Source organism: Schistocerca nitens, chromosome 11 (assembly GCF_023898315.1).
Source record: "Schistocerca nitens isolate TAMUIC-IGC-003100 chromosome 11, iqSchNite1.1, whole genome shotgun sequence".
Taxonomy (NCBI): Eukaryota; Metazoa; Arthropoda; class Insecta; order Orthoptera; family Acrididae; genus Schistocerca; species Schistocerca nitens.
Genome location: NC_064624.1, coordinates 107,436,520 through 107,452,429, shown reverse-complemented (window position 1 = coordinate 107,452,429; position 15,910 = coordinate 107,436,520). Strand labels below are relative to the sequence as shown.

General features: G+C 39.6%; 1 protein-coding gene across 1 annotated transcript in view; it reads right to left on the bottom strand.

Moving 5' to 3' along the window:
• Positions 1 to 9,318: 9,318 nt before the first annotated feature.
• Positions 9,319 to 15,910, bottom strand: part of LOC126213275 (F-box/LRR-repeat protein 7-like) — a 71,419-nt gene continuing 64,827 nt past the window's right edge. The window contains exon 3 of the mRNA XM_049940936.1: positions 9,319 to 10,269. Within this exon, the coding sequence (XP_049796893.1) occupies positions 9,806 to 10,269 (464 nt within the window). The 3' untranslated portion in view covers positions 9,319 to 9,805. The remainder of the gene's footprint in view (positions 10,270 to 15,910) is intronic.

The window sequence follows — 15,910 nt, the reverse complement described above, 5'->3', positions numbered from 1 at the left end:
ACAGATTTCCAGAACGAAGGTGTCCCGACAGGAAGACGTTCGAAGCAATTGATCGGAGTCTTAGGAAGCACGGAACATTCCAGCCTACGACTCGCGACTGGGGAAGACCTAGAACGACGAGGACACCTGCAATGGACGAGGCAATTCTTCGTGCAGTTGACGAATGGAGCACGTTATCGTGATTTCGTACGGGATACTCTACCTGTGTTCCTAGAACACGTGCCTTTACAAGTACGACACAACATGTGGTTTGTGCACGATGGAGCTCCTGCACATTTCAGTTGAAGTGTTCGTACGCTTCTCAACAACAGAATCGGTGACCGACGGATTGGTAGAGGCGGACCAATTCCGTGGCCTCCACGCTCTCCTGACCTCAACCCTCTTGACATTCATTTATGGGAACATTCAAAAGCTATCGTCTACGCAACCCCGGTACCAAATGTAGAAACTCTTCGTGCTCGTTTTGTGGACGGCTGTGATACAATACACCATTCTCCAGGGTCGCATCAGCACATCAGGGATTCCGTGCGACGGAGAGTGGATGCACGTATCCTCACTAACGGAGGACATTTTGAACATTTCCTGTAACAAAGTGTTTGAAGTCACGCTGGTACGTTCTGTTGCTGTGTGTTTCCATTCCACAATTAATGTGATTTGAAGAGAAGTAATAAAATGAGATCTAACATGGAAAGTAAGCATTTCCGGACACATGTCCACATAACATATTTTCTTTCTTTGTGTGTGAGGAATGTTTCCTAAAAGTTTCGCTGTACCTTTTTGTAACACCCTGTATATCATGTGCCTTATTGACACATACTGATATGTGGCACTGTATCTTGTAAACCACCTGTCGTACAAACATTTTTTAATAGTATACACACATGTAAACAGTACCCCTCTGGTTTTTGGTAATATTATGTGTAGTTTAAGCCCTTTATATCATTCATCTTTTTGACGTACTGTTACTGGTATGGTGCACAAACTTGACATGAGCTTTTGTGTATATGCGTTAACATATATTCACATTTTTGATTTTTTGTTGTGTAGGTCATGATATGTACTCTTATGTGGTGCACTAGCTTGTAAATTATCTTATGTACAAAAGTGTGGTAATAACATACTTGATTACTGTAGCACTTTGTTTTGTGGTGATGTGTTGAATTTTGGAATTTTTTAATGACCATATTGCACAGAAATTTCTGACACTCATTTGTGTTTGGGGCAGTAGCATATGAATCACATTTTGTTGATAGACTACAGTTGTTTAATCCTGATTTTTATAGAATTTTATAGACATTGTTTCATACGGGTACTGTTAAATATGTGTTAATTGAAAATAAATTTAAGTTGTATCCAATAAATCTATTTTCTCTTATTTCCTGCATTGTTACTGATATGTGTCATGCTATATATAATTTTGTTATAACGAAGTGACAAATTTGAGCCATTCTGTGTTCTTAATACTTCTAAGATTCATGTAATGTTTACAGGATTTTTTGTTGCCTCGGGAAACACTATTGCTGGACAGCACAATTAAGTATTTCAGGAAGTGCTCCATCACACACTATTTATTGGTGGAAGGACTTTTCTTTCCGGTGACAGGGAACTTTCCTTATCTGCTTTTTCTCCATGATGTGGGCCTGTGGCCCAATGAAACTAATATGTTTCAGTGCTTATGGAAAATGCCATGTGGCTAGCAAATTATTTAAGAGACAAGAAGAGAGAGACGACTAAAATTCCAGGCCATCCTTAAGGTATTCAGTGCATTGATTGGTTGCTGGCTGCAACTCATTACTGATATATTAACTTGAAACTTGACGTTTCATATTTGTGAGAAACAGATGTTCCAAATATCTACTGTATTAGAAACAAGAATATTTTGAATTTGGTAATCTTCGGCAAAATTTGTAACTTCTTGTTGCAGTCTGAAATGCCTAGTCAGGAAGGATTGAGTAACTCTTGTACAGGTACAACTTTCTTAATGGTATATATTATCCGAAATATTTATTTAGTTATGCCTATAAAAATGTTTGGTTCTTCACTTTGCTCAGAGAACTCTGATTTTAAGGTGTCCATTTTTTTTAAATATTATTAGTCACGCAAAACAGGTAGGCCTACTACAATTTACTGCATTTTTAAGCTCTTATTTCTTTAACAGTTCATGCATACTGGTAGCATCACAAGCTTTTCTGAAGCCAATATCTGACAGTCCTTGCTGGAAATGGAAAGTTCCTGTAATTGTCGTGCCACACTCATTCGACTTCATAGCGTCAAACTTTATTTCGTTCCGAATCAGAACACTAGGCATTAATTTGGTTTCAGTATTATTGCCTGACTGTTGACGCAGGCAAGTTGTAAGCACATTTTTAGCAGTTGTCGTGGTTACTGAAACATTATTCGTAGTAAATAATTGTAGGTACTCTTGAAGACAGTTTTAATAGGCCTACTTACTGTGGCGTAAAAGGGATACGGTAGTTTTCTTGTTATATTTGGTCGTTATTACAGTAGCCCACATTTGACATTACCTGATTTTTGTAATCTTTTTAGTTTGTTATCTAAGAGAGGTATTCAGTATGTGTGTGTGTCTTGTGACATGCAAAAAGTTTGAAGACGTGACAAGAAGTACTAATACGTCTCACACTTTTTGCACGTCACAAGTAAACAACTGCTTACGACTTTCATTCATCTGACGTAATACAGGCATGTTAAATCTTTAGTTATGCATTTTCAATACATAACAAATGCTATACACTATATATTTTTTTATTTACGTTACTTTCATTGCAATATGTCTAGTAAAAGGCAAATGCAAGTAACGAATAATTTTTACAGCCACTGTATCAAATTTTCCTGTGCTATATGTAGTAGGCTACTATGAATATATTATAGCTGTAAAGAAAGGCATTTAACGAATGATTTCTCCATATTGTCTTGTGCTTTTGATTCGATGAATGTGTACTCCACTACTCCATTACTGGCCATTCAAAAGTCCAGCCCGCAGTTTGGCAGAAAAAAAGCCACCATATCGTCGTTTTGGCCACTCTCTCCCTATGCAGGCTCTCTAGGTAAAACTGTATTGCTCTGCCATCTGTTGATGACAGCCGATACTACTTTGTCAGCTAACTACAGACTTATCTGTGCTGCTCTGCTTCGAAGAGCTTTGTCACGAAGTGAGGCAGTCGGGAGACATAACGTGTCGTATCTTACAGTCCGAGCGACACTCTCGAACGCAAAACGATGCAGCCAAACATTTTGTGCGGTCTTACTTCAGAGCAAATTCTCAATGAATTGACGAATGGTTTAGATAGTGTAAATGACAGCGGGAGTGATGTAGATGTTGACAATGAAAGTGATTTTGACTGTTTGGAAGAAACACCCGAAAGAAGTGAAGAAGAAACGGCGGACAGTGACAATGACATCAAACCAGGTGCACCAGTGAAACGCGCATGGAATGAAGAAGACTGGAAATAGCAAGAAGTTGACAGCTCTTATGTCTCTTTGAAAACACCATTCGTTGGTAAATGTGGAACTGTGATACAGGTAAATTCTGCAGCTGAAGCGTTCAAGCTCTATTTCGGTGAAACCGTCGTAGAAACAATTGTGAGTGAAAGTAACCGTTATGCTGCAGATTGTATACAAAAACAGACTGTTCTACAACCTCGTTCTAGGCTACGTAACTGGGTAGATACTGACAAAGATGAGCTTTGTGTGTTTTTCGCACTGCAGATGTTGATGGGAATTATTCAGAAGCCATCCATAAAGTCATATTTCAGCAAGCATCCGCTTTTGAGCACGCCGATTTTTTACCAGAGTATGCAACGAGACAGGTTTGAGCTACTGTGCACATTCCTTCATTTTGTAAACAATGAAGAAATGAATACATTTGAAGGCAATAAGAGATTGTTCAAGTTGGGTTCCGTCATTCAGCACTTGAATGATACATTTATAAATACATACAACACGGAAGAAAACATGTATATCGATGAATCTCTTACGTTATGGAAAGGAAGGCTGGCAATAAAAACCTATCTACCTCTAAAATCAGCAAAGTTTTGTATAAAGTCCCATGAGATCTGCGAATCGTCCACAGGTTATTCATGGCAATTTATTATTTATGCAAGAAGTTCCACAGAAATAGAAAAGAAATTTCTTTCTGCAGATACCCTGAAAACCAGTCAGATTGTAGGGAAGCTTGTTGAGCCTCTTTTCAACTGAGGCCATACATTCTGGATGGACAATTATTATAACCGCATACTCTTGTGCCACTTTTTGAAGGAAAGGGGTACGAATGTAGCTGGCACACTTCGACTGAATACGAAGAATGTACCTGATGTCTTGAGACGTGCAAAACTGAAGAAAGGTGAACTCGTAGCATATCATTCACACAGCGTAATGGTACTGAAATGGATGGATAAAATGCAGGTTGCCTTTATTTCTACATTTCATAATGATGCAGTTGTTACGGCAACCAAAAGCGGCAACGAGGTAAGAGAGCCTCGTGCATAAAAGAGTACAACAGTTTTATGGGCGGTGTAGATTTGAAGGATCAGAAACCACAACCTTTTCTCACGGAAAGCAAGAAAGGTGTAAAGTGGTACATGAAAATGTTTAGAAGGCTGATGAATGTTGCAGTGCACAACGCTTTTATTGTTTACAATGCTAGTGAAAAAACAACAGAAGAGATGCGTATAAATTTCAGACTTCTGCTCACAACACAATTGCTGGAAATTCACGGGAAGAATGTAACTTCACCTCGATGTGGGTGACCTTCAAAAACTCCTGTGCCCGAAAGGCTCACAGCAAGGTATTTTATTGAGAAGCCTACAAAGAGATGTTCAGTTTGCTGCAAGAAGACGGGGAAACAGAAGGAAACATCATTCTGATGCGAGGACTGTGGTGTAGGACTTTGTTTTGAAGATTGTTTCAAAATATACCACACTCAAAATTCATTTTAAGTGACAATGTATGTTTTAATCATAACACAGCTCTACAAAATAAAATTTTTTTTTCGTTGCCAGGGAAGTTTGAACGAAAATGGGATATTGTTATGATACTCATTCCGAGTATATTTGTACTTTTTCCAAATTGGCTCTGGTTTTTGAGATATAGTTTATTTGTGGAAATGAGAGTTTCATGTGGATAATATCGACTGCAGGGTCCATATATGGTGTAATGTATTTGCTACCTGTTTTTTAATTAGTGATATTGTACTATCTTTATTAAACAATTGTGCTCAGGGAGTGCATCTGTGTGGTTGAGGATTACATCATGCAAACATCACACTGTCAGCATGTGTTCAGTCCTGTTGTGTTGAAGATATTGAGGGTTGTGCAGATTTGAATTCGGCGGTACTCGACATTCATTTGTTGGCCGAGGTAATCCCCGCAACAGCCGATAGGTAGCGTTCAGTGTAAACAAGAAAAATGGCGATGGTCGAAAGTCACACACATGTGCAGTGCAGCTTCAAGGAGATAGAACCTTTTCATCGTGACGTAGCAAATAAGAGGTGAGTATTCATTTCACACAAAACAATTAATGATGTTTGTTGGATGTGATTGACATGCAAATACAAGAAAGTTCTGCATAATATGTAGTATTTGTGCAATTTTGTTTTAGGAAAACATGAGTTCTTCACGCTGTCTTTGCGTGAACCATCCAGATGAGTTCTGCTACATTTGTGGTGAATACGTTCTTCAAAAGAACAGGAAGAATATCACTCCTTTTGTGAAGGAAGCGTATCTGGCATATTTCGGAATTAAACTTGGAGATCAAGACAAGGCGTGGGCACCCCATAAAGTTTGTAAATGCTGTGTGGAGTGCTTACGGCAGTGGACAAAACGAAAAAGGAAAAGCTTAAACTTCGGAGTGCCTATGGTATGGCGAGAGCAGAAGAACCATACAGATGATTGCTATTTTTGCATTGCTAATGTGAAAGGTTTTAATAGGTTCAAAAAACGAAAGTGGGAATATCCCGATTTGGAGTCAGCAAGAAGACCGGTGGTGCACAGCAACGATGTTCCTGTACCAACCTTCACAACATTACCCACGCTAACATCATCAGATGACGATGTGCACGGCGAGGAATGTACAAGTAGTGGTTCGGAATACGAAGGACGTGAGACACAACCCCAGCAGTTCGACCAGAAGGAGCTCAGTGACTTGATACGAGAACTCAATCTTTCAAAGCAAGCATCAGAACTCTTAGCATCCAGGCTTAAGGAAAAGAACTGTCTTCATCCAAGTGTTAAAATAACAGCTTACCGGACGAGAGAAGAAAACCTTCTTCCATACTTCAACCAAGAAGAGGTTATAGTGTATTGCAGCAATATACCTGGACCTTTACTTGAATTGGGGCTGCCGGAATATAGACCAGAGGACTGGCGTCTCTTCATAGACAGTTCCACTAGAAGTTTAAAATGTGTTCTCCTACACAATGGCAATCGTTACGCATCTATTCCAATTGCCCACTCAACAAAACTTTGTGAAGCATATGCTAACATCAAGATGGTTCTGCAGAAAATTCAGTATATGCAGCACCAGTGGTTGATTTGTGTTGATTTGAAAATGGTGAACTTCTTGCTTGGACAACAAGGTGGATACACAAAGCACCCATGTTTTATCTGCATGTGGGATAGTAGGGCAAAGCACGAACATTGGAAGCAGAAAAAATGGCTCCAAGGGAACATATGGCTGTTGGTGAAGCAAACATCATTAATGAACCTCTGGTTAGTAGGGACAAGATTGTTCTTCCACCATTACATATTAAGTTAGGACTAATGAAGCAATTCACCAAAGCTTTAGACAGAAATGGTAATTGCTTCACATACATCTGCAATACGTTCCCTGGACTCAGTAGTGAAAAACTTAAGGCAGGAATATTTGATGGTCCTCAAATTTGCAGGCTCATCAACGATACCAATTTTACAAGTGTCATGACTGTCACTGAAGCATCGGCCTGGAACAGTTTTGTCGCTGTTGTGAAATGTTTTTTGGGCAATCATAAAGCTCCCAATTACGAGGAACTGGTCAAAAACATGCTCACTAACTTTCAAAACTTAGGAGCTAACATGAGCATAAAATTGCACTTCCTTCACAGCCACTTGGATCGATTTCCTCGTAATCTAGGTGATTTCAGTGAGGAACAAGGAGAGCGGTTCCATCAAGATATGAAAGGAATAGAGGAAAGATATAAAGGAAGATGGGACAGGCATATGATGGCAGATTATTGCTGGAATCTGCAACGTGACTGTTCTGAAGAGACCTATAAAAGGAAAGCGTGCAGGAAGCGGTTCGTCATGGACGGAAAATGATATACTTATAGAGAAACTTTTCAATTATATTTTATACGTGGACAAATGCCTATCAGGTTTTCATAGAAGCTATTTATAAAGATTATTTTCTTTTTTCATTGTAGTTTGTAGCGCTCGAGTTCAGTATTAGCAATTTTTTCTAATTTTTTGAATAAATCATGCATTATCTCAAAAACTAGAGCCAAACTGCATAAATGGTTGCTATATTCATCCTCAGCACCACTAACCCATCCTAAAGCCACTCAAATATCCTTGGCAAGAAAATGAGTGTTGACCAGTGTAATAAATATGTATTGATACTAATTCCTGAAATGTTCATAACACCTAAACACGTAATTCCCATCCTAGAGCAATTTCACTGAAACGCAGCATTCTGGGGCCAGCCGGCCATATAAACTACTGCCACTAGTCTAGGCAAGCACCTGGAAACTACCGGCTTGAAGGGTTAAAACGGTCCGTACCAAAAAGCAGGCCGATTCCATGTCGAAAGTGCTATTGTATTTAAATTTGATATTCAACACTGATCATTATGTATTTATATATTTAATATTATTTTTTTGTCAACACAGATCTAAGAATGTAGAAGTAAGAAAAGAGACGAGTGATGACAAAAATCTGCCGGACGAGACGTTATAGTGAAACGACCGAGTTATTATCCGAGTTGCACACTTAGTTTGAGTTGTAGCCTGGCCAATAAAATAGATTGTGCCCAGAGTACATAGCGTGTTGTTCTACATAGTAAAAGTAGCTGTACAGGAAGACAATCGGAGGTTCCGTCTCTGTCCGGTATAAGGTAAGAAGCATAATTTGAGACGGGAGAAACCGTCACAGGACCGCACAGCGGCTGGCACGGGTAGAACGGTTGCTCGAGTGTCTGATCGGCTGCATTAAGGAATCGTTTATAAAGTTGCAGAGACGTTTAAAGTCAGTGATGTTGCGAGTTACACTAAAGTGTGTACCGGATACAGCCAATGAACTAGACAATGTAAATGTTGGGAAATTACTAGTATTTTGTTGACTAATCTACATCCGTGTTGCGATGCACCTCTTCGGGTTCAACTCTTGCTCTTTTGCCTCGGAGGAACGTGCATTTAGGCTAATTTAAAATTTGACCGACAAACTAATAAAGAATATAAATGATCTTGCATGTCATCTATGTCTTTTTACGAACAGGTCTACTTCAAATGAAGACATTGCTGACCTACACTTTGTAATGGAACGGACTACTGAAACTTCCGACACCACCGGCTGGCGAGGTGTGGGGTGCCGTCAATCAACTTGAAGGAGCAAGTGAACTTCAACTACGTAAGCATAGACTGAAATATTATTATTCTATTACAAAACTGTTAACATGAGGACAATCGTGAGGTATATTGCCACAGAACTATATTATAGACACTTTTCATTTTTCTTACTATGTTTTCATATATGTATACGTGCGATGTGTATATCTATATACAACTAAGGTTGGCGGTACTGCACAGTTCGTAAGCTCTGTAAACAGGAGCCGGTTGTTGGCAAGTGTAGAGACAATGGGCAGTTGGTGTCGAGACGTCTCGTAATACGCTTGCTTTGAGGAGGTCGAGGATAGAGGGAACGAAATTATGTATTGGAAAAGCTGTTACATTGAAAATTACTGAATATCATCATGATCAGCATTTATAAAATAAAAGTTGGAAGCTTAAATATGTGTCAGTTCTTACGCAGCAGAATACACACCTCGGACCTCAAATTGATTTAACAAACAGCGGATGGCGAGATTCATCACTGGACCACGAGCGTGCAACAACGACCAATAAAGGTAAGAAAGTTATATTACTCTAAGCTCATATTGTGACGATGCCTTTCTTTCACTTATGTCTTCAGCCCTGTATGTACTCTGTTGTCAGAGTGAACAGCGTGACGGGGACTTGTGGTCCACTTGGCACACCAGGGAGACCACACAGGTTTAAAATGATAATTTGTAGGTTAATATACTACTACTGATAATAATTAATATTTGTCCCCCAGAGAAAGAGGTGCATTACAACTTACAGAGTACAGGTGACTACAGCAATGCACAAACACTTCTAAAGAGCCAGAGAATTCAGTGCTCTTACCTGTCTCATCAGCGATAGCAAGTTTAGTAACTTTGCTGTTGAATCCAGTGTATCACAACGCATTCTCATCCTTAAACCTTCCCCAACATACCAGTCTTTCCTTCTTGGCAGTGCTAAATATTTCACCTTCTGAAGGGAAGTTTTGGTCAGCATTTCTGCCTATATTGACACAGTGAATTTTCCTTTTTAAACTAACACTAATAAAATAACAACAGTCTCTAAAGAACAAAACAAAAGTATTACACTCACAAGGAACTACTGACAGCAGTAATACAAACAAATTATACACACAGTACTCCGATTCACAGATCTCGCTACGAGATCGAAGGGCACCGAATACAGAAAAGTTAAATAGCTGTGTACACGAGAAATACCCTCGATCGTGGCACACGTCCGTTAGGACCTCTCAAACCTGATTCCGAGGCACACCTTGCCCGTGGTCGACAGCTCCGACCGGTACAGGTAAGAGACGGGCGCGACGGCGCGGATGCGGCGCAAGTGCTCGTCGCCCACCCACCAGCGACCGAGCAGGCACAGCTCGCGCAGCTGCGGCAGCAACCGCACCGCCGCGTCCAGCCGGTCCCCGACCGCCTGCACGTCGTCGCACTTCAGCGTCAGAGAGCGCAGCCGCGGCAGCGCGCACGCGAACTCGTCGCACGGCGACAGGTGCAGCGAGACGAGCCCGCGGCACTGCGTCAGGAAAGACAGGTCGTGCGCCTTGCAGCCGCAGTGCACCGCCGCGTCCGGTCGGCGCAGTCGCTCGTTCAGACACGCCGCCATCTCGCTGAAGTCTTCGAAGGACAGCTTGCGGTCCAGCCGCAGGGTCCGCAACCTCGGCAGCCGGCAGAGTTGGGCCAGGCCTGCAACGCACACCACAATACTTAACGTACCTAAGACAGAAGCATTACTGCTTTGCTATGACACTGAACATGTTTATTATTATTATTATTATTATTATTATTCTTTCTTTTCTCAGACGTTATGTCTGGTCAAAAATGGACAGTGACGCGGACCTTGATCAAGCGTGACTTCCTTTTAACTGTACGGTATATGTTACATTGCATTTAGGAACTTTTGGGTAATTGAACAAGTGTCAATAATTACAGATTTCTGTAGTTCTATATATATGTTTGGATGTAGCTGTATTGCATTGATGTACTGGTGGATATTGCGTGGTATGACTCCTGTAGTTGACAGTATAATTGGTATAATGTCAACTTTATCCTGATGCCACATATCCTTGACTTCCTCAACCCGTTTGATGTATTTGTCAATTTTTTCTCCTGTTATCTTCTGTATATTTGTTGTATTGGATATGGATATTTCAATTAGCTGTGTTAATTTCTTCTTTTTATTGGTGAGTATGATGTCAGGTTTGTTACGTGGTGTTGTTTTATCTGTTATAATGGTTCTGTTCCAGTATAATTTGTATTCATCATTCTCCAGTACATTTTGTGGTGCATACTTGTATGTGGGAACATGTTGTTTTATAAGTTTATGTTGTAAGGCAAGCTGTTGATGTATTATTTTTGCTACATTGTCGTGTCTTCTGGGGTATTCTGTATTTGCTAGTATTGTACATCCGCTTGTGATGTGACCTACTGTTTCTATTTGTTGTTTGCAAAGTCTGCATTTATCTGTTGTGGTATTGGGGTCTTTAATAATATGCTTGCCGTAATATCTGGTGTTTATTGTTTGGTCCTGTATTGCAATCATGAATCCTTCCGTCTCACTGTATATATTGCCTTTTCTTAGCCATGTGTTGGATGCGTCTTGATCGATGTGTGGCTGTGTTAGATGATACGGGTGCTTGCCATGAAGTGTTTTCTTTTTCCAATTTACTTTCTTCGTATCTGTTGATGTTATGTGATCTAAAGGGTTGTAGAAGTGGTTATGATATTGCAGTGGTGTAGCTGATGTATTTATATGAGTGATTGCCTTGTGTATTTTGCTAGTTTCTGCTCGTTCTAGAAAGAATTTTCTTAAATTGTCTACCTGTCCATAATGTAGGTTTTTTATGTCGATAAATCCCCTTCCTCCTTCCTTTCTGCTTAATGTGAATCTTTCTGTTGCTGAATGTATGTGATGTATTCTATATTTGTGGCATTGTGATCGTGTAAGTGTATTGAGTGCTTCTAGGTCTGTGTTACTCCATTTCACTACTCCAAATGAGTAGGTCAATATTGGTATGGCATAAGTATTTATAGCTTTGGTCTTGTTTCTTGCTGTCAATTCTGTTTTCAGTATTTTTGTTAGTCTTTGTCTATATTTTTCTTTTAGTTCTTCTTTAATATTTGTATTATCTATTCCTATTTTTTGTCTGTATCCTAGATATTTATAGGCATCCGTTTTTTCCATCGCTTCTATGCAGTCGCTCTGGTTATCCAATATGTAATCTTCCTGTTTGGTGTGTTTTCCCTTGACTATGCTATTTTTCTTACATTTATCTGTTCCAAAAGCCATATTTATATCATTGCTGAATACTTCTGTTATCTTTAGTAATTGGTTGAGTTGTTGATTTGTTGCTGCCAGTAGTTTTAGATCATCCATGTATAGCAAATGTGTGATTTTGTGTGGGTATGTTCCAGTAATATTATATCCATAATTTGTATTATTTAGCATGTTGGATAGTGGGTTCAGAGCAAGACAGAACCAGAAAGGACTTAATGAGTCTCCTTGGTATATTCCACGCTTAATCTGTATTGGCTGTGATGTGATATTATCTGAATTTGTTTGGATATTAAGTGTGGTTTTCCAGTTTTTCATTACTATGTTTAGGAACTGTATCAATTTAGGATCTACTTTGTATATTTCCAATATTTGTAGTAACCATGAGTGGGGTACACTATCAAAAGCTTTTTGGTAATCAATGTATGCGTAGTGCAGCGACCTTTGTTTAGTTTTAGCTTGATATGTCACCTCTGCATCTATTATCAGTTGCTCTTTACATCCTCGTGCTGCTTTGCAACAGCCTTTTTGTTCTTCATTTATAATTTTGTTCTGTGTTGTATGTGTCATTAATTTCTGTGTAATGACTGAAGTTAATATTTTGTAGATTGTTGGTAGGCATGTTATGGGGCGATATTTAGCTGGGTTTGCTGTGTCTGCTTGATCTTTAGGTTTCAGATAGGTTATTCCATGTGTAAGTGTATCAGGGAATGTGTATGGGTCTGCAACGTAACTGTTAAATAATTTAGTTAGATGTGAATGTGTTGAGGTGAACTTCTTTAGCCAGAAATTTGCTATTTTATCATTTCCAGGGGCTTTCCAATTGTGCGTAGAATTAATTGCTCGGGTGACTTCATGTTGCAAAATTATCACTTCAGGCATTTGTGGTATCATCTTGTATGAGTCTGTTTGTGCTTGTATCCACCGTGCATGCCTGTTATGTTGTACCGGGTTTGACCATATGTTGCTCCAGAAGTGTTCCATGTTTGTTATGTTTGGTGGATTGTCTATTTTAATGTGTGTGTTATCTATTGTTTGGTAAAATCTCTTTTGGTTTGTGTTGAATGTTTGGTTTTGTTTCCTTCTATTTTCACTTTTTTTGTATCTTCTAAGTCGTTTGGCCAATGCTTGTATTTTCTGCTTCTTTTCATCTAATTGCTCTAGTGTTTCTTGTTGTGAGATTTTACCTAACCTTTTTCGTTTTTTGTCTGATATTTCATTTCTTATAAATTGTGTTAGCTGTCCGATGTCTTTTCTCAGTTTTTCTATTCTGATCTGTAGCCTGTGTTGCCATGCTGGTTTTGTGGGTTTCTTCTGTGTGTTGGTTGGTTCTGATCTCTGCCTAGTGTGTATATTTAGTGTAGTGAGTGCTCCTACATAAACCAGTAGTTGTAACTCTTCCATAGTTGTATTTTCATTTATTTTGTTGTGTATGATTGTGTTGATAGTTGTTATTGTTGTTTCGACTTGTGGGTTATTTGGTGGTCTGTGCAAGAATGGTCTAATGTCTGTATTTGTGTCTTTGTATTCTATATGTGTCAGCTGAAATTTTTCTTCTATATCTAACATGTGTGTCACTTCGTGTTCTATTTGTGCTTGTTCTGGTGGCTGTCTTAAGATTTCGTTTTCCTCTGATTGTTTAATTGACGCATTTTGTTCTGTTTGTTTGTTTTCTCTGGGATGTTTGAGTCCATTACTGTATTTTCTTCTTATTCTAATTGCACATTATTTTGTTCCAGTATTTGTTGTACTTGTTTGATGTTTTCTAATTCTGACTGGGGTATCCTGTTATTTTTTATTATTACACGGATCTGATCAGCTAGTCGTTGTTCTGTTAAAAATTTTAATTCCGGGTATCTGGTAATAAATGTTGTGTATACTTGTGATCTGTATCCAGTTGTGTTGGTTCCTAGGTTTGTTGCTTGGTAATAACAGAACATGAGGTGTCGATTAACTTCATCTGACCATCTCATCCTCTGTCTTTGTTTTCCTTCTAGGGTGGTTGCAGGAAGCATATCCTGCAAAACACCTCTATTTGGATTTGAATCATTTTCCAGTTGGCTAGCAGTGTCGTTACCATTGTGGGCGGGCATAGGGTTCAAGCGTTGTCCCCGACCATGACGGCGCTTGTCCGAGGCTTCTTTAGTTCTGTCCTGATCCAACTAATCACACTAAAAGGAGGGTTAGCCCTATTAGTGGTTTGTTCTTTTCGTCGCCTTTTACGACTGGCAGAACATACCGGAGGCCTATTCTTTTCCCGGGCCTCCACAGGAATTATCATCATCATCATCATCATCATCATCATCATCATCATTATTATTATTATTATTATTATTATTATTATTATTATTTCGAGGGTACAATCATAGCTGGGTAAAGTTAATCAAAAAGTTAATTTTGGTAATTGTTAATCCGTTACTGGAAAAGTCAACTTCGTTAAGCATTAGAGTGTTACTTTACATGAGATTCAGAAATGTTTCAGAAATTTCCCGGATGATTAAAACTGTGTGCCAGACCGACTCGAACTCGGGACCTTTGCCTTTCGCGGGCAAGTGCTCTACCAACTGAGCTACCCAAGCACGACTCACACCCCATCCTCACAGCTTTACTTCTGCCAGTACCTCGTCTCCTACCTTCCAAACTTTACAGAAGCTCTCCTGAAAACCTTGCAGAACTAGCACTCCTGAAAGAAAGGATATTGCGGAGACATGGCTTAGCCACAGCCTGAGGGATGTTTCCAGAATGAGATTTTCAGTCTGCAGCGGAGTGTGCACTGATATGAAACTTCCTGGCAGATTAAAACTGTGTGCCCGACCGAGACTCGAAATCAGGACCTAGCTCGGTTGGTAGGGCACTTGCCCGCAAAAGGCAAAGGTCCCGAGTTTGAGTCTCATTCCGGCACACAGTTTTAATCTGCCAAGAAGTTTCATATCAGCGCACACTCCACTGCAGAGTGAAAATGTCATTCTAAAAATGTTTTCATTGGGGAAGATCGAGTGGGACACCGCAGGGGGGGGGGGGGGGGGGGCAGGGGGGGGTAATCATTTAGTTTCATAATTATTTTGTTATCAACATTAAATCACACAAGAATCAAAATACAGGATAATCGGAGAATATCTCACACAATGTACATATTTCCACTCAAGAACATTAACACACATGATAGCGAGGCTTGTTTAGAAGACAAAAACAAAAATGTTCGCCTGGAGCACTTCTGGGCAAAGGGGTTTAATGTTTTTATCAGCTTCTCTAACGATTTGACCACATGTATGGAATTTATGTTTGTAATGAAACAGTTTACTATGGACCAGTCCACACTAGCTGAGACACACCACAGACAACTGATGCAGTTTACAATCCTAAAGTATCTGTTCTCCTGAATCGGATACAAAATTCTTGTTATCACTTAGCCGGCCGCGGTGGCCGTGCGGTTCTGGCGCTGCAGTCCGGAACCGGGAGGCTGCTACGGTCGCAGGTTCGAATCCTGCCTCGGGCATGGGTGTGTGTGATGTCCTTAGGTTAGTTAGGTTTAATTAGTTCTAAGTTCTAGGGGACTTATGACCTAAGATGTTGAGTCCCATAGTGCTCAGAGCCATTTGAACAATTTTTTTTGTTATCACTTAAATGTGGCCACGGATTGTGAAGATAGAACAAGTGCCACAATTTACCTTCCACAGTCAAACCGCTAACAAAAAGTAGTACTTAATGTGAATGAACAACATTTAACATCTGATCACATTAATCACACACACTCCAGCTTAGCCAATTGCTTACATATCCTGAACTTGTGAGGAAACAAATTCCGCGGGCGGTGCAACGTCATTTTTGTCATAAACAGTAGGTACCTAATTAATCTTAACGGACATGAAGAAAGTTAATGAAAGTTAAAGAGTATGTTTATGTTTATTAAAATCAACTTAATCCTTAATATGTTACTGGAAATGAATTTGTGAGAATGGCCTGTGTTCTACTGAGAATGATCGCACTGGCAAACGACAGCAGTCTCTCCCACGAACATTTTATGTAGTGGGAACACCACAATACATGATCTGT